Genomic DNA, 18893 nt, shown 5'->3' on the forward strand with positions numbered 1-18893 from the left:
TAACCATTAAAGAGCTAGAGCCGACGGACTCGGCGAAGTATTTCTGTGGTCTGCGGGAACACACTGTGAGGCCTTTAATAGGGAACCCTGTACAAAAAACCACCCCCTGGTCTTTCTCATCATGAGAAACACAGCTGAGGAGTATAATTCCCAGGCAACAGACAGATGGTTAAACCAGATGATGGGGTTAGTATAAACCACATGATTTGACACCCATGGAGATTTATGGGCCTAATTCACCATTGTGTCACTTCAGATTAACCTCAGCTTACCCACCCTGGGTCTGCTCCTCAGATGCGGTGTATCACTATGGGGCAGATGGAGTCAGCTGGGCCAGGTCCACTGCAGGTCTCAATCAGATGTACGTTGGTCTATTGGGGCTGGATTCCCCTAGCTGGAGTAAACCAGCATGGGGCCAATGGGATAGATACACAAAGGCACAACACACAGAAGCATGCAGACACACGCGCACGTGCAAACACAAATAATAGAGACAGATAGAAACAACCCACACTCACAAAACTGGCACACACAACACAGAGCTTTCAAGTCTTCCCACAATGTATTTAATTCTGTTCTCACCACGTAGCAACAAGTACAATAAAAGGGAAAATGAATCAGAGAAAATGACGTAACGCCAGAAACCGACCCTCCAGGAAATGCAGAGGAAGGAATTTGTCCCATGAGTTCTCAGCTGCGCTTCAGTTGCAGAACCCAGCCCGTTTTCAGTGTCTGTTATGCATTTCCCGAACCCCTCCCTCTTCTGCCACGCCGGTTTCGCACTAACCTCTCCCAGTCCTTTCGAGAAGTTGCCTTTAAATTCTTCTCCCAGCTACCTCTCAGCTTGTCTGGCTCCAGCTGTCTGAGACACCATGGAGAAGCGTTTCATGCTCAACCTTTGGATCTTTAACCTACTAGGTGTGAAAGCTGGCTGACCCCCCTTAATAGATTACAAGCGGCCAGTGTGTGTGTGTGTGGGGGGGGGAGTAAGTACTGCTCATGGACACAGTAGCTTGCATTTTTGCACTATCTCTTTTCCTCTGCCTCAAGGCAAGAAGATCCTGCTCCAAACCAGTTAGTTCTACTTAGATAAGGGAAACATGAGATTTTACACTTACCAATCAAGTATTAACAGGCAGGGGTCTTTGTCTAAATGTGTATAAAAGGTTTGTGAAATTTGTGTAAGACAGAGTCTTTTGTACCAAGGTACAGGCTCTCCTTTTTCAGCAGAATAAAGCATTTTTTCCTTATCCCTGTCAGGCTGTTAATTGGCTCTCAGCTAGGCAGACCCGATATTTCGGTAACATAGGTAACTGGGCTCTGAGTTTTTTGAAGAAGCGTCATGGAATTCGGCTCCCAACTCCCGCTCTACCCAGAATCCGAATCCAGATCCTAACCCTGACCCAGATCTGAAAGCCCCTGCTAGCTTTAACCTTAATTTTTGAGCTAAACTTAATTTGTTCAAAATCAGGCGGATAAACCCTTTGGGCTATTTTAAAATTCACAGCCTAGACCTGCCAATGCATCTGGCTGTCCTTGAACGTGAGTGTCTCGTTGCAGGTGCGGTGCTGGGTGAATCGATCCGGTCCAATGAACCCGAGGTGTCCAGGTCAGAAGAAGACACCATGACCCTCAGCTGTTCTTTTGAAACCAGCTACACTGCTGGTGTCTATCTCTACTGGTACCGTCAGTATCCGAACCGAGCCCCACAGTACATCCTCCAGAGAGGAGCAAAAGGAAGCACGTTCAGTGATACTGCAGATTTCGCCCAGGAGAGGTTTTCTTCCCAGTCCGATGACAGCTCCACAGTTCTGAACATCGCAGCCCTGGAGCTGGCAGACACAGCGGTGTATCTCTGCGCCCTTCGTCTGGCACAGAGCCTCACAGCAGAGCTGTACAAAAACCTCCCAGCCCTGCTGCAGGGGATGGTACAGGCATTAAAACGGGCTGCAGCTCCTCGAAAAAGACTTGATGCTGCTTAAAAATACATCTCCCTTCAACAGTTCCAGGTTTCTGTAAAGAGCTAATTTAAACACAATCCTTGGATAATATAATGGGCCTGATCTTTAATTAGGAAACTATTAATACCTATTTTCTTATCTGACGAGATGACCTGTATCGGTGTAGAGTGGAGGAAATTCATTTGTAGTAAAACAAGGGTTAAAGGTGAGTGCAAATGTAGATGAAGTGACCTATTGCTGAAAATACAAATTGAGATAAAATACGAATGAAAACATCCCTTTATACATGGACAATATACCTTTAAATTGCTCATTTATGTTGAAATGGGGGTAAAATACGCGAGTTAAAATACCAGGTAAATAATTCGAAATAACCAGTTTTGAGTGGTGGGGTAAAGCTGCAGTTACCTATTCTCCCAGAGTCAAATCAATGCTCCTGTTGTAGAGACATTTGCATTTTGGGTAGATTTGACCTGAACCCACTGCGTTTCCTGGAACTAATCCCTCTTCCTCTCCTCTGGTTTCTAATGTTTGAAATATAAATTGAGATAAAATGTGAACTGAAAGTTTCATTGACAAACGGACAATAGACTGTTAAAATTCTCTGTACTTAAACAGTCTCCTGTCCGTTTGGTGAAATGGGGGTGGGGTGGGAAATATTCAAATTAGAATATGGGGAAATAGTTACAATACCCATTTATGAGTGGTGGGGTCCAGCCGCAGTTACCAATTCGCCAGGGGTCACATCAATACTCCTGTTTTACAGACATTTGCATTTTGGGTAGATTTGTTTGGAAACTATTTAATTGCAAGAGACTTTCCCCAAGAATGTGTGTGAGAACCGTGAACTCTAAAATCATGTGGTATGTGGTAAAATCATGGCAAAGCATCGCCACCTGCTGGTTGAAAATATAAACACAGATTCATTGGAAACCCTTCCACGCGCTGTGTCTTCGGTTTCTCTCAGGCTGTCGGAAAGGCAGCGGAGGAAAGATGAAAATGATTTTAAATAATCTTTCAGGAGTTCTGGCTGGGAATTTCAAAGGAGATTAATGGAGTTGGGTGCCTCATCCCATTACATTTGTTGTGATAATCCCACACATTATTGCCGGCAAACATATTCATGCCCCATCCCACTGATACCTGGGTGCGTCAAAAAATTTCAACAGTCCCTCCATGAGTTAGAAAAAATCCTCCCTATTTTACAGCTAGGGAAATTGAGGCATAGAGGATTACACATCGTCACACGCACACAGTCTGTGGCAGGGCTGGTCTCTGAATCCCAGAACAGAATCTTGTTCACAAGCCCATCCCTCTCTGCTTAAGAACACCAATATCTCAGCTACAAGCTGACCTGAACCCACTGTGCTTCCTGGATCTGCGGAGAGTTCCCAAAACTCCTCTATCTTCCTCTCCGTCGGTTTCTAATTAATTTTCCACAGCTGTAGCTGCCCTTATAGACGTGAATTTTATATTTGTCCAAGGCAGTGGCAGTAGCTGGGAGTTTGAAACTTGGTCGGTATAGATAAAAGATACTATGGAGACGCATTTTAGTCTCATAATTTGGATATTTCTCCTAGGGAACTGGGCTGGGATTTCAAAGAGGTCTCAGGAAACTAAACACTCAATTCCCATTGAACTGTAAACCTAACCCCATACTTAACCCTTACCCAAGACTGTAACCAAAATGCAAATGCTACAACCTGACAGTTCACCCTCACCATAACCCTAAACCCTACCCCTGACCTAGGGGGTGTAGAAATACAGCCCCCCCAGCCCAGTCTCTTCCCTAATGACTACAGTCTAAGGGTGACTACTCGTCTCTGCCACTAAGCTGCTATATGAACTTGGGCAAGTCCTTTCTACTCTCTGTGCATGTTTGCCTCCCATCCCCTTGCCTGCTTTTCCCTGCTGCACAGGCAATGTCTTAGGGGCAGGGAGCCTTTGTGGAGATCTGTTTTTAAAGCACCTATCACGCTGCTTAGGGAGGCCCTTGCTGAAATAATCACAGTGCAGCAACAGCCTGTTCTGGAGACGGGACACCAGGGCCAACGGATCGGCCAAGCCATTCTCGGTTGGGATACACCTGAGGGTAAAACCAGGCCTGGTCCCATATTCCTCACCCTCTGCTTCCCCCTAGCGGCTATTCCACTCCAACCACCTTCAGCTGCATCAATCGGCGATTCACTGAAATCCTGTTTTCAGTCGCTTCCCCTCATCATTTTTTTTAAAAAGTTCCTGATACAATTTTCTGTGCCTGCTAGTGAGACAGGCTGGCGCTTCGCCTTGTTATTCACTTCGGCCAGTGGCTTATAACCATCTTTTTGCTTCCTTGATATCGGTGTGCGCCTGCCACAAAAATATTGCTTAACCCAGAGAGCACAGCATAGGGGAAATCCATGAATTATAGAGACAGAGCCTTAACTGGTAGAAACCGGACCAGCTGCCCCGGATTTGAATGCAGCTCCACTGATTTACATCAGCTATGGATCTGCCCATGGTCTCCAGTGGAACTGTGGCCAGTTTGCTCCAGCTGGGGAACCGGCCCAGTGACTCTGATGGAACCCAATTAATGTGCACCAGTGGAGGACCAGGCCCAGTGCACTCAGAAGGAAAACCCTTTCCCTCCCCCACCTACTTGAACAGGGTGAATGTACCGACTTCCTTCCAGCCTGAAGGCCACCCCTGGCGGCTGAGCAGTGTCAGAGCTTCACCTCATCCAGGTTCAGCTGCAGCCACTTCATTCTGCAGCTGAGTCCCTGACAATGAGCCTGGCCGCTTTGCTGCTGGTGCTGGCTCCAGGTATTCGAGGCTCTGCTCTGAGCAGGGCACCACAGGTTGGGATTTCCAGGCTGTTGGGGAATGGCTTTTCTGAAAGAAAGGAGCTCCGATACCACGGGGATGGGCGCCCGCGGGTAGACAGATGGACAGTGCAGAGGGGAGGATGGGCAGAGGGAAGGGTGGATGGATGGACAGGCAGACAGTACAGAGGGAAGGGTGGATTTTCGTTTGCTTGTTTTCTCCTTTGTCTACACAGAGCTGCATGTATTTTCCTGTCACTGCTGAGCAAGAAAACCTGGACTAAAACCAACCTCCTCCCCCCAGGTTCGTTGGCCCAATACACCGTGACCCAGGAGCCGTCCCAGGCCGCTGCCAATGAAGGAGAACCCATCCAGCTCAACTGCTCCTACACGGGCACCGAGTACAGCGTGCATTGGTACCGCCAGCCCCAGGGGGACCAGCCGCGGTTCCTGGCGCTCCTGTCCTCTAGCGGCAGAGAAGCCCGAGAGAATTTCACCATGAGCCTGGACACCAAAACCAAAAGCAGCTTCTTGTCCCTGAACAGCAGCCGCCTGGAAGACTCTGCTGTGTATCTGTGCGCGCTGGAGCACAGTGCCAGGTGAGCACAGGCAGCCCGTCACAAAACCCTGGGAGGGGGCAGGGCACACGGACCCAAGAGAGGAGACAAGCAGAAGTTAGAACAGACCAGAGGATATGAGCCCAGAAGAGAAGAAAGGAAAGTAGAACAGAGTCAGCGAGAGGCAATAAGAATAGAACGGAACAGAAGAGAACACACTGGAATGGACCGGAACAAGAGCGATGTGAACAGAATAAAGGGGAGAGAAGAGAAGAGGGGTCAGTAATTTAAGGAAGAAACTTGAAGAATCAGCTAGAAAATTATAGATATTTTCACCTTTTTGTCTTCCCCAATTGCCTGGATCGGGTGGTTTTATATGAAAAATAGCTTCCTTGCCCCACAAAACTAGCAGATGGGGAAGCATTCCTGGGCAGACAACATAGTAAATCAGTCATTCCAACGCGATTTTCTCTGTTGTTCAGGTCAGACACTGTCAGACTGGTAGCATGCACACAGACATTCTAACATACAGCCACACACAGGACACACTCACACATGGTGTCTCTCTCTCTCTCTCTCTCACACACACACACTTGCACAGACAAACACACTGTCTCACCTAGACTCACACACACAAATAGATTCTAGCACACAGTTAGAAACCTATACACTGAAATCACACACACACACATGCACACTGTCTGATATATATCCCTCATCATACACACTCCAAAATATAAATATCTACGCATACACAACATCAGTCACACTCACACACACACACGCAGGTCATCTCAGAGGCAAAGAGATCCATACATCCTCTTAGATGATAATATCTTTGATTGGATCAGCTTCTGTTGGGGAGACAAGCTTTCCAGCTACACAGAGCTCTTCCTCCCCTGGGAAGCGTGTCTCTCTCACCAGCAGAAGTTGCTCCACTGAAAGATATGACCTGACCCACTTTGTCCCTCCAATAGTGTGGGACCAACACAGCTACAAGAACACAGCACATTACTAGATAAACAGCCTGGCCCCCCGAATGAATCCCACACCCAGAGAATTTCCTGTGTCAGACGTAGATCTCTACGCAAAGGGATCCAGTTCTGCCAGGGTCTGACAGACCCCACAGCACCCATGAACTTCCTTCTCCTGCCAGGTATTACTCCCTTTTGTACTCAGTCTTTGTTATTCTCTCTCTCTCACACACACACACTTCCCCCTCACCCTCAGGCAGGATTTAAAAGAGCTTGGCGTCCCTTGGTATTTTACAAGCAAAGAACTGCGTTTACCCAGTCCCATCTCTTCGTGTCAGCTCCACTGAGCACAACGGAGACACGTGCAGTTTGTAAAACTCCATCTGTTTCCTGCTGACTCATCTCTAGCCCTCCACTGTAAGGAGCCTTCCAGCCAAACGCCCGCCCCTCCCTGGGCGTGACCTCCGTTGGCCTCCCTCTCCCTGTTTTCCTCACAGAGGCCCGCGACCCAGAGGCCGTCACTCAGGACAAACCTGCTGTCTCCAGCAAGGGATAGTTACTGGGGGGAGCGTGGAGCATCCCTTGCTACCAGCAGGTCCCAGGCGGTTCCCCACAGTTCATGATATTAAGGATCACAGGTGGCTGGGAACAGGGAGATTCTTTCACCAGGTCCTTGGAAACCACCCAGCGGTGCAGCTCGCTCAGCTTCCCCAGCAGCCAGCCTGGGCCCTCAGCTGTGTACTTATACTAGTACAAAACCCACTGCAGCCTGTCAGGGAGGTGGGTACGTGCGTGCGTGCAAAGACCTGTAGAGCCCTCGGGCTGTGTGGGAAATGATTTTACTCTCAGCGCTCACATGCCACGGAGATGAGTGTCAGCACAGACAGATAGTGCAGCAACAGGGAGGGATGGACAAAGCAGCGGGCTGGGTGGCTAAATGGTTGTATAGACAGAGGTGCAGCAGGAAATCTAGCTGGCTATTTAGATACTGGATCAGGAAAGAGAGGGAGTTTGATAATGAAGCATGAAGACTGCAGACAACGAGAAAGAGATATTTTTCCTTCCTCCACATTCTAATAACCAAACACTCAACTATAAGGTCGTTTTGAAGAAGTCGCTGTCATTGAAGACACAGCAGGAAACATCACTTCCTTGTGTATAAGTAGCCTGCGACATTTATACTTGAGGATTATTCATCCAGACACGTGAAATCTGCTTAAGAACATAAGAATGGCTATACCCTGTCAGACCAAAGGTCCATCTAGCTCAGTATCCTGTCCACTGACTGTGGCCAGTGCCAGGTGCCCCAGAGGGAATAAACAGAACAGAGAATCATCAAGTGACCCATCCCCTGTCACAGGTTACATTTCTGAGGAGGGAAAAGGCTCCTTTTCAGCAATTTGTGCCATCATTATAATAAGCAATGTGGCCGGGTCTGTCTTTAGTCCTGTGAGCCATTCACATGGCGCTGTAAAGCTGTGTAGCCCCAGCAAGGGTGCGAATTTGAAAGAGGTCCCCGCTCTTCCCCACAACCCATCTGTGTCTAAAAGCCAGGCTCCGCCCACCCACAGCACCCACTTGCTCAGAGCAGATCTACAACTTGACTCCCTGGGACTCATTTCCCGGCTGTATTGGGCTACTTGGTGCTGCCGCCTGTGAGTAACAAAGAGGCTCGTAGTTCAGGAGGCGGAGCTGGTAAATTTGCCCCAGAGGGAGAAGTAAATCTACCTGTGAGGGGGCTGAACCTTTTGTACTGAACGGGGAACACCCAGCGATACAGCTTCTTTGCTGAGGGACAATGGGGAGACCCTGGCAGCTATTCCCACGCCTGCTGCTACTGCTGGTGAACATTTCCTGTAAGTCTGGGGGCAGGAGACGCGACAGAAAATGCTGAACATGATGGTGGATTTAAGAGACAAGGACTAATTCCCTGACTCGCCCTTTGCTTTCCTTGCCAGGCACCGTTCTCTGTATTAGGTGGGGATACAGGACCCCTGGGTTCAATTCCCAGCTCTGGCCTGCTGGAGTTCCTTCCCTTTTGTGTGCCTCGGTTTCCCCTTCCATCCGTTGCTTGGCTATTTAATCTGTAAACTCTTTGGGGTAAGGGTTGTTTATTATTATCGTGCCTTTTGGAATCTCGCAGCCAGCAATAATCTAGGGCTAACACCCTAGCCCCAACACCTAACCTCAGATTATGGCTATCTAGAAATACAGCAATATAGGAAAATAGCAGTGGTGAACCAGATGCAAAGCTCCTGGAAATGAAGAGAAACTCCCCTGGGCTTTGCATCTGGCCAGTGTGTGAACGTGGCAGAGGTGCCCTGTCATCTATGGGTTGTATCTTTTCTTTTCTGCCCCCAGGGGGGAGCTGCCAGGCCGAGGTGCACCAGAACCTGTCTGAGGTCACTCGGGAAGGGCAGAACGGCAGCATCTCTTGCCACTACACGACGAGCAATTTCAGGAGTTTGCAGTGGTTCAGGCAGCTACCAGGAGGCCAGCCTGTCTCCCTGCTAATTCTGGTGTCTGATGGGAAACAAACCAAGGAGCCCAACCTCACCGCAGAGCTCGACAAGGGGAAGCAGCTGAGTTCCCTGCACATCAGAGAATCACAGCTGGGAGATGCAGCCACCTACTTCTGCGCCATGGCGACACAGTGACACAGGAGCACTGGCAGCCTGTGCAAAAACTCTCCACCTAGAGGGTAACTGTCAGACTGGTTGGCGGCACAACACCATCTACTTCTTACACAGTGCATCTCTGAGCTTGCTTCGCCTTCCTTGTCACGGTCAGACCCCAGCACCCTGGTGAGACAGGGCAGTGCGAGGATCGCCATCGCACAGGTCGAGAGCTAAGACAGATAGAGGCTGAGGAAGGAATGCCCTTGGGGAATACCTGTTAGGGAAAGACCTCCAAGGCAATGGCCCTCAACCTTTCCAGACTAGGGTTCCCCTTTCAGGAGTCTGGTGTGTCTTGTGGACCCCCAAGTTGCACCTCACTTAAAAACTACTTGCTTACAAAAATCAGATCTAAAAATACAGAAGTGTCCCAGTCACACCAGCACTGAACAATGGTTGACTTTCTCATTTGTACCATTTAATTATAAAATAAATCAGTTGAAATATAGCTACTGTACTTACATTTCAGTGCATAGTATATAGAATAGTATGAACAAGTCATTGTATGAAATGTAAGTTTGTACTGCCTTCGCTTGTGCTTTTTATGTAGCCTGTTTAAAACTAGATAAGTTGATGTATCCCCTGGAAGACCTCTGCGTACCCCCAGGGGTACATGCACTCAGGACCTGGTTAAGAACCACTGGTCTAAGAAACCTGAAGGTTTGGAGGGAGGAAGGAAATTAAAAGATAAAATATAAAAGCAAATGAACTAGGAGAAAATAAAAGAAAAAGGAGATGGGTGGACTTATAGATACAGAGAGAGAGAGAGACAGACAGGCATAAGAAACAGAAACGGAGATACAAAACATACTTCAGTGGCATAAAATAGCCCCCTTTCTTGAGGGAGCATTAGATACTGAGGATTAAACTGAGACTGATCTCCGATTGCCGCAGACTGCGCCTCTACAACACAAGGCTGAGACAGCGGCAGAGTGTTTGTGCATAGCTGGCACTGCCCACTCCCATGAAGTCCAGCTCTGGGGATCACCCCTTTGTCCAAGGGGAGGCAAGTCAGACTGTTAAACCCAGCAACAAGGGAACTATGGAGCAGAGAGACGAAATGTACCAACGGTGACAACCACAGCGGGATTCACTTCAGTGTGTACGTCTCTGGCCAGGAGGGGGCAGCATTTCTGACGAAGAGGAAGGAGATTGAGGTCAATACAGTTGCACCTGTCTATTGTGTCTGTGCCCGGCAGAGGGCAGCTTTCCCCTAAGACACCAGAGGCAAAGGGTTACTCCAGGGCATGGTTCTGTTTTTCTGAGACTAGGAGTTTGTCCCTGATTGGCTGGGCTCATTAATGTGTCTGATCCCTCCAGCAAAGAGGGCTGCAGACAGATTCTGCATCGCTGTCCTGGAAGCAGGGAAAAAGCACCATCCCTTGGCCTCAGTGTGCTGAGGGGTAAACCAGAGCAGCAATGAAGAGGCAGCTGACAACCTTGTTAGTGATACTGTCCATTCAGTTCTACTGTAAGTCTAGGGGCAGTTTGTCTGTCTAGACTGTGAGTGTGTCAGGGCAGGGGCTTTTCCCCACGGTGTCTGTGCAGTGCCCGAAGTAACAGGATCTCAGTTCCTGGGGGTCTCTGCAGCGTCCGGCACAATGAACCTCCCCCAGCTCAGTTCAGTTCTGTTGTATGTTTGTGGAGGTTTTGTCTGTTGAGCTCTGGGGGACAGGAACTGTCTTGTATTCGGTGTCTCTGCAGAGCCTGGTACAAGGGGCTTTGATCTCGGCTGGGTCTCCAGGTGCTATAATGATAACTCATGGAGTTTAAAGCCTGCAAGGCTCTAATCTGACCTCCTGTGCACCCAACAGGTCACAGAGTTGCACTGAGTTACTCCAGTATTGAGATAATAATAATGTGGGGACGAGGAAGGTTTGGTGCTTTAGCCACCAGACATGAGCTCATTTCCTGGCTCCGCCAGAGACTACCTGACCTTGGGCAAGTGACTTAGGCTTGGATTTTGGAAGGAGACCAACAGAGTCAGTTGCCTGAATCCCATTTAAACTGCAATATGCTTTGAGTGCCTGGCTCCTATGAAAACCTCCTTCCTGATTGCCCGGTGCCTCAGTTCCCCAGAGCAGGACGCTGAATTCACCCAGCAGTTCTAGTCCCTGATGACCCAAGAGGCCTCTCCATTCTCCAGGAGATGCTGTGCTGAACATCACAGGAACGGAGCAGGCACTCAGCTGCTGCTTATCAGGGTAGGTTTGTTGACTTTGATGGAGCCACATAGATTTATACCAAGGCCCAGAATATTAAGAGATTCTGATTTATGTTGGCTGAAGAAGGAACAGTGATAAGGAGCAACCACTGGGGAAGATGAGGGGCTGATGAGAACTGAACAAGCTCATCTGTTGCTTCTCCATTTGCCTTTGTCTACAGGGGTGAGCTGCCAAATTAAAGTGGATCAGAGTCCTCCATCTCTGACCAGATCCCAAGGGGAGATCTCCATTCTGACTTGCAGCTACTCAGGAACAGTGTCCTACGTACAGTGGTACAGGCAGTTGCCTGGGGAAAGTCCTGTCTTCCTGCTGAGCCTGTATGAGGATGGGAATGTTACCCACGGGCCAAATTTCATAGCCGAGCTCTTGAAAAGGGAGAGACGGAGCCATCTTACACATTGACGGTTCTCAGCTCGCCAACTCAGCCGGCTATTTCTGTGCTGTGGAGACAGTGAAACAAAGTGGCCACCCCCCTGTACAAACCTTTACCTGCTAGGGGGCAGCGTTGTGCCTTGAAAGACGTGTGTTGGAGAGGATGGTAATTGCATGGGTCTCTGCAGTGAGTCTGTGTTTTGTCTGGGAGGGAAGGGCCTTGTTGCTGATAGGGCGAGAACGGAGGTGTCTTGCCTCTCAAGCAGGAGAAATGCAAGTAGATTAAGAAAGCTCCAGGAGAGGACGGAGGAGCCTGCAGGTGATAAATACAGGAGGAGCCAGGACCCCTTATAGGTCCTGGGTCACAGAAATGAGGGACAGTGCAAGGAAGAGGTGTCCTGGGGCCCTACTAATGATCCTGGTCATTCGTCTTTACTGTAAGTCCCGCGGCTGTTTAAATCCCTTGATAATAATGGGAGCCAAGATTCTCAGAAGTGACGAGTGATTCTGGGTGCCCCCATTTCATAGATTTTAAGGCAGAAGGGAACATTGTGATCATTTAGTCTGACGTCCTGTGCCTCAGGCAACTTGTCCAGTGATTCCTGGATTGGGCCTATGCTCTGTGTCGAGCTGGAGAAAGACATCCAGTCTCAATCTAAAGACTCCAAGCTGGAGAATCCATCCACTTCCCTCGGTACGTTGATCCAATGGATAATCACCATTACAGAGGTGGCATCTTATCTCTAGCCTGAATTTCTCTAGCTTCAGCTCCCTCCATGGGCTCTTGTCATGCCTTTGTCTGCTATATTAAAGAGCCAGTTACTCAGAAATCTTCCCACCTAGATGCAGAGAGACTGAGATAAAGTTACCTTTGAAGAATTATTACAATAATGGCTTAAATCATCCTGTAGTCGCACGCTAGAGCATTGCCCTATAACTGATGTTCCTGAGCTGAAATCAGATGTCACTAGTATTTGTATTACCTCAGTGCCCAGGAGCCTGAGCCATGAACCAGGACCCCACTGAGCAAGGCGTTGTCCAGACACGGGACAGGAGATTCCCTTTCCCAGAGACCTTACTGTCTAATTAGCCTAGACTACAGCTCACACTGAAATCACATGCACACATCATTCTTGGCATCACAGTCTTAAAGTCACCTCAAATCATCCCTGTTGTTCTTTTCTGACCAGTTAGGGACACAGTCTCTGATAATCAGACTCTACGGTGTCTCGCGTTGAGCACCCAAGAATCAGGAGTCACTTTTGTAAATCTTAAGCCAGGGGAGGTGATGAATGCCAGAATAATGTGAAAATGATGCGTTCTTCTGTTCTCCTGTGATTTAGGGATGATGGAGGGACCTGATTCATTGATCATTCTGTTTATAAATCTCAATTCCCTTTCCCACTAGATTTAAGTTGCCAGGTTAATGTGGCGCAGAGCCCACCGTCCCTGAACGGCTCTGAAGGACAGGACTCTAGCCTGACCTGCAGTTACTCCGGTACGGCGAGAAATGTGCATTGGTACCGCCAGGCCCCAGGGGAAAGCCCCACCCTCCTGGGGATTTTGTACAAGGATGAGCGTGCCACGTGGGGGCTGAATCTCAGAGCTGAGCTCCGGACCAGAGAGAAGCACAGCTACCTTAACATCACTGAGGCGCAGCTGCAAGACGCAGCCACCTACCTCTGTGCAGTGGAGGCAGAGTGACACAAAGGGCACCCCAGCCTGTGCAAAAACTTTAGGCTGGTATTCTCAAAGGTGCCTAAGAAGGTTAGGAGCCCCTTTTCAGAAAGGGCTTGGGGTATGTTTGAAAGGTATTTAGGTGCCTACAGAAGGAGATAGGTACCTAGTGGGATTTTCAAAAGTGCTTAGGTGACTAACTCCTGTTAATAAGGTTCCTACATGCTTTTGAAAATCCCACTGAATGCTTAGCTTCTTCTTTAGGTGCCTAAATACCTTTAAAAATCTGTCCCTTAGCAACTCGAGCCTTTGATAGTCAATGGGATTGAGGATGCTAAATTACCTGGGTGCTTTTGAAAATGTTACCTTAAGTGCAGAAATAGTGGATAGACTGCACCCTGGGCTTTCCTCTGACCTCAGGAAGATCAAGGAAGTAAAGTCTTTGCAGATCTTGGTTTGAAGCCTTGAACTTTTTGCTGGGGGAACCATTGATTCTTGGAACCTTGCTGTCTAGTTTCTCTGCTGAACCACAGCAGATCGTTACCAGCAATGAGAACAGCTATGGACGCCCTGCCCGGGGGGCACTAGTGAGACCAGACACTGAGTGCGATAGAATCAATGCTTATTTGCTAGAAAGGAAATGTTGTCAGCTCTAAGTAATGGTGCAAGTTTCCATTGGAGCTATGTCTGATTTTCACCAGCTGGGGACATGGCCCATTGACCTGTCAATGGAGCTGTGGCCGATTGACATCAGCTCGGAGGTGGTTCGTAATCAGTAACATGAGATGATCCTTGGTTTCTGTAACATCTTGGATTTATTTTCTCTTTCGTACTGGGAGGAGCTGCCAAGTGGAGTTGCATCAAGACATGTCGGTGGTCACTCTGGAAGCGCAGAGCAGCAGGATCGCCTGACGATACCAGGCTCTGGTCCTGTCCAGTTTGCATTGGTTCAGACAGCCCCCATGGCAGAGCTCTGCCTCCCTCCTGATGCCATATCAGGATGAGAACACCGCACAGGGCAGGAATTTCACAGCACAGCTCTTTCCAGGCAAGAAGCTGAGCTATTTGCATATGAACAACTCCAGGTTCCGAGATGCAGCCAGCTACTTCTGTGTAGTGGAGACACAGGGTGGTTCCCAGGCTATGCAAAAGTTCTGCAGCTGGGTTCTAGCCACATTCATTAACAAGGGGACTTGCAAACTTTGGTTATTGAGTGCAGCCCCCTGCCTTCACTAGCAGGACCAAGTACTGATTTTGCCCAGATCCCTGGGTGGTCCCCACAAGGATTAAACTCACAACACTGGGTTTAGCAGACCAATAATCAAACCACTGAGCTATTCCTCAAGGATCTGTAGCAAAAATCTGTCTGGGGATAGGTCCTTCTTTGAGCAGGGGGTTGGAATAGATGACCTCCTGGGGTCCCTTCTAACCCTGATATTCTATGGTGAATATAATTTGAACTGCAGTCTTTGTACTAGATACCTGTGCTATGCAGGGGATCAGAACAGATGATCGTAAAAGTATATTTATTAGGGAATTCTGGAAAAGGCTCTTCATTTGACTCAACTTTCCTGTGATAATGAGAAAGACATTCACAGCTGTAAGTATCAGAGGGGTAGCGTGTTAGTCTGGATCTGTAAAAGCAGCAAAGAATCCTGTGGCACCTTATAGACTAACAGACGTTTTGGAGCAGGAGCTTTCGTGGGTGAATACCCACTTCATCAGATGCATGTAGTGGAAATTTCCGGGGCAGGTATATATATATGCAGGCAAGCTAGAGATAATGAGGTAGTTCAATTATCCTCCCTGATTGAACTACCTCATTATCTCTAGCTTGCCTGCATATATATATACCTGCCCCTGGAAATTTCCACTACATGCATCTGACGAAGTGGATATTCACCCATGAAAGCTCCTGCTCCAAAACGTCTGTTAGTCTATAAGGATTCTTTGCTGCATTCACAGTTGTAGCCACTCCTGCTTTCCCCTTAAATAAAGACAATGAACACAACCTCCTCCAAGCAGAGCTGTGTGTGACCCAAAACAGGAGAAGGTGTAGAAACTTCCTGAAATCCCATGAGGAATTTGTGATGTAGAGTAGAAAGGAACTGAACCTGAGTTCCCAGTTCAAAGAGGGCTAATGTGGTCCTTGGATGTATAAACAGGAGAGTAGTGAGTAAAAGTAGAGGTGATTTTACCTCTGTATACCACATTGATGACACCAATGCTGGAATACAGTGGTTAGCTCTGATATCCACATTTTAAAAGGATGTTGAAAAATTGGAGAGGATGCTTAAAAGAACCACAGAAAATTATTCAAAGGCTGGAGAAAATGCCTAACAGCTTAATCTGTTTAGTTTAATCAAAAAGATCAAGTGATGACTTCTTTATGGTGTATAAATACCTTCCTGGGGAAAACATTCCTGGTTCTAAATGGGCTGTTTAATCTAGAGGAGAAAGGCACAACAAGAACCAACATGTCTGGAAGCTGAAGCCGGACAAATTCAAATGAAGCATTAAAAAAAATATCTCTTGATTCTTCAAACCAAGACTAGCTGCCTTTCTTTCAGAGGGTTACTGGCCTAGTGGATAGGGAGAAGTTGTAGACATGATAGACTTTGATTTTAGTAAAGTGTTTGAGACAATCCCATATCATTCTTATAAGCAAACTAGGGAACCATTGTCTACACGAAACTGTTATAAGGCAGGTGCAAAACTGGTTGAAAGACCGTACTCAAAAGAGTAGTTCTTTGTTAGACTCAGAGGGCATATCTAGTGGGGGTCCCACAAGGGTCAGTCCTGGGTCCAGTAATATTCAATATTTAATTAATGACTTGGATAATGTGATGGAGAGTAGGCTTATAAAATTTGCAGATGACAGCAAGGGTTTGCAAACACTTTGGAGGACAGGATTAGAATTCAAAATGACCTTGACAAAATAGAGACTGGTCTAAAATCAACAAGATGAAAGTCAGTAAAGACAAGTGCAAAGTTCTTTCACTTAGGAAGCTGAAAAAAATCAAAAGCACAACTATAAAATTGGGAATATCTAGCTGGTTGTAATGCTGAAAAAGAGCTTAGGGTTTATGGGGATCGCAAACTGAATATGAGTCAATAATGGGGTGCAGTTGTGAAAAAGGCTAATATGATTCTTCCCAACAGGTGTCTGGGTAGTTGAAGTCCCCCATCACCACCGACTCCTGTCCTTTGGATGATTTTGTTAGTTGTTTAAAAAAAGCCTTAGCCACCTCTTCTTTCTGGTTAGGGGTCTGTATAGATCCCTACCATGAGATCACCCTTGTTTTTTACTGCTTTTATCCTTTCCCAAAGACTTTCAACAAGTCTCTCCTATTTCCATCTCAATCTCAGTCCAAGTTTAAACATTTTTGATATACATCTCTATCCCGATATAACGCGATTGTGGGGAGCCAAAAATCCCTACCGTGTTATAGGTGAAACGCCATTATATCGAGGTAGCGGCGGCAGGGCTCCAGCAGTGATTTAAAGGGCCTGTGGCTCCCCGCAGCAGCCAGAGCCCCAGACCCTTTAAAGTGCTGTCTGAGCCCCACTGTTACCGCGCTATATGTGAACCCGTGTTATATCGGGTAGCGTTATAGAGAGGTAGAGGTGTATAAGGCAACACCTCCACCCTCTGTTCCCTGTCTGTCCTTCTTGAACAAACTGTACCCTTCTATACCAATATTCAGTCATGTGTATTATCCCACCAAGTCTCTGTGATGCCAACCGTGTCATAGTATCAGAGGGGTAATCGTATTAGGTTGGATCTTTAAAAAGTGACAGAGTGTCTTTTGGCACCTTATAGCCTAACAGACATATTGAAGCATAAGCTTTCATGGGTGAATACCCACTTCTTCAGACTCGTGTCCAAAGCTTATGCTCCAATACTTCTGTTAGTCTATAAGGTGCCACAGGACTCTTTGTCGCTTTTAACTACGTCATAGTTCTGTTTATTAATGGCATTTCAAATTCTTCCTGCTTATTCCCCATACTTCTCGCATGAGTGTACAAACTTCCAAGATACTGATTTGATTTCCCCTCTATGTTGGATAATAGTTAGTCCTGCCATGAGTGAAGGAGACTGAACTACATGACCTCTCGAGGTCCTTTCCAGTCCTGTGATGTATTAGCAGCAGTGTCATGTGTAAGACCCAGGAGGTTATTGTCCTATTTTAGTTGGCACTGATGAGGCCTCAGCTGGAGTCCTGTGTCCAGTTCTGGGTACTACATTTTTAAAAAGATGTAGACAAACTGGAGTGAGTCCAGAGGAAAGCAGCAAAAATGATAAAGGGTTTAGAAAACCTGATCTATGAAGAACATTTTTTTTTAACTGAGTTTGGTTAGTCTTAAGAAAAGAAGACTGAGGGGGATGAGGATTGACTTATCGGTCTTCAAATATGTTAGGGGCTGTTATAAAGAGGACTGTAAGCATTCTTGTCCATGTCCATGGAGGCTGGGACAAAAAGTGATGGGCTAAATCTGCAGTCAGGGAGATTTAGGTTGCATATTAGTGTCACGGAGTCCCCAGGTGATGCCCTGGAACTGCTCCCTATAAAGCCAGTCAGGACTCTGGTGAAGTCTCCTCTCTGTGAACAGACTGTCTTCAGGGCAAGAAGCTCACACCCACCTTTCTGGGTCTGACCTTGGAGCATTCAGCATTCTCTGCCCCTCTATGTGCTTCCCACAGCTAGTCCGCCCAGGTAGTGTTCTGGGGCAAGCAGAGGGTCCTGCACCCCAATTTTGCAGTCAGAGGTGACTCTTAGCCAGCCAGTAAAACAGAGGTTTGTTAGATGACAGGAACACAGTCTAAAACAGAGCTTGTAGGTCCAGAGAACAGGACCCCTCAGCCGGGTTCATTTTAGGGGGGAGTGAGCCAGACACCCACATCTGCACTTACTCCATGTCTCCAGCCAGCCCCAAAATGAAACTCCCTCCAGACCCTCCTCCTCTGGCCTTTGTCTCTTTCGCGGACCAGGAGGTCACCTGAGTTCTTTGACTAAAGGATTCTTGTACACTTAACCTCTATGAATAAGAATCAATTGGATAGTATTATTAATAGGACTTGTGCTTCTGAATCCCCTAGGTACTTTGGAGTCATCTGTCCCCACAACTTTAGTTTGATAGTTGAGAGGAGTCATTTCTTCATGGAGGCTGCGTAAGAGATTTGGACACTTGAGTCAATGAGAGTTGGACACCTGACTCCTCTTTGAAAAGAACTAAATATTTCTGCACTCGCTTATACACTTGGCCACACAGGGGCAGCTTTCACAAGGTGAAAGGCACAAAGAAAGAGTTCTACGCAGCGGCACACGGCTGAGATGGGAGAGAAGGGGCTGGTCGCCAGGACCGTCACTAGTATTTTTAGCGCCCTAGGTGCACGGCCATTTTGCCGCCCCGCGCGCTGGTCCCGCGGCTCTGGTGGACCTGCCACAGTCGTGCCTGTAGAGGGTCCCCTGGTCCGCGGCTCCAGTGGAGCTGCCACAGTCGTGCCTGTGGGAGGTCCACCGGGGCCGCGGGACCAGCAGACTCTCAGCAGGCACGATTGCGGCAGGTCAACCGGAGCTGCCTGCCCCCCCCGGCAAAATGCGGCCCCCCCAATAATCCTGGTGCCCTATGGGATTGCCTAGCCCGCC

General features: G+C 47.8%; 1 protein-coding gene, 1 long non-coding RNA gene and 4 gene segments (V, D, J or C); 5 read left to right on the plus strand and 1 right to left on the minus strand.

Annotated features, from left to right (window-relative positions):
- Window positions 1-18893, plus strand: part of LOC127031398 (uncharacterized) — a 414252-nt gene that overhangs the window by 310192 nt on the left and 85167 nt on the right. The gene's annotated exons all lie outside the window — the stretch shown is intronic.
- The window catches only part of LOC127031428 (uncharacterized), a 298017-nt gene that overhangs the window by 218744 nt on the left and 60380 nt on the right, over window positions 1-18893 (minus strand). The window lies entirely within an intron of this gene.
- The window catches only part of LOC127031404 (T cell receptor alpha variable 38-1-like), a 255799-nt gene that overhangs the window by 97416 nt on the left and 139490 nt on the right, over window positions 1-18893 (plus strand). The window contains 1 exon segment of the V gene segment in view: window positions 1561-1777. Coding sequence covers window positions 1561-1777 — 217 coding nt within the window.
- LOC127031421 (T cell receptor alpha variable 27-like) overlaps window positions 1-18893 on the plus strand; it is a 73800-nt gene that overhangs the window by 39515 nt on the left and 15392 nt on the right.
- Window positions 4658-5589, plus strand: LOC127031425 (T cell receptor alpha variable 36/delta variable 7-like). The segment is given in 2 exon segments: window positions 4658-4763; window positions 5067-5589. Coding segments are annotated over 2 exon segments (336 nt in total).
- LOC127031420 (T cell receptor alpha variable 36/delta variable 7-like) lies at window positions 7886-9207 on the plus strand. The segment is given in 2 exon segments: window positions 7886-8149; window positions 8655-9207. Coding segments are annotated over 2 exon segments (354 nt in total).

Source organism: Gopherus flavomarginatus, chromosome 11, assembly GCF_025201925.1.
Source record: "Gopherus flavomarginatus isolate rGopFla2 chromosome 11, rGopFla2.mat.asm, whole genome shotgun sequence".
In the NCBI taxonomy this organism is placed as follows: domain Eukaryota; kingdom Metazoa; phylum Chordata; order Testudines; family Testudinidae; genus Gopherus; species Gopherus flavomarginatus.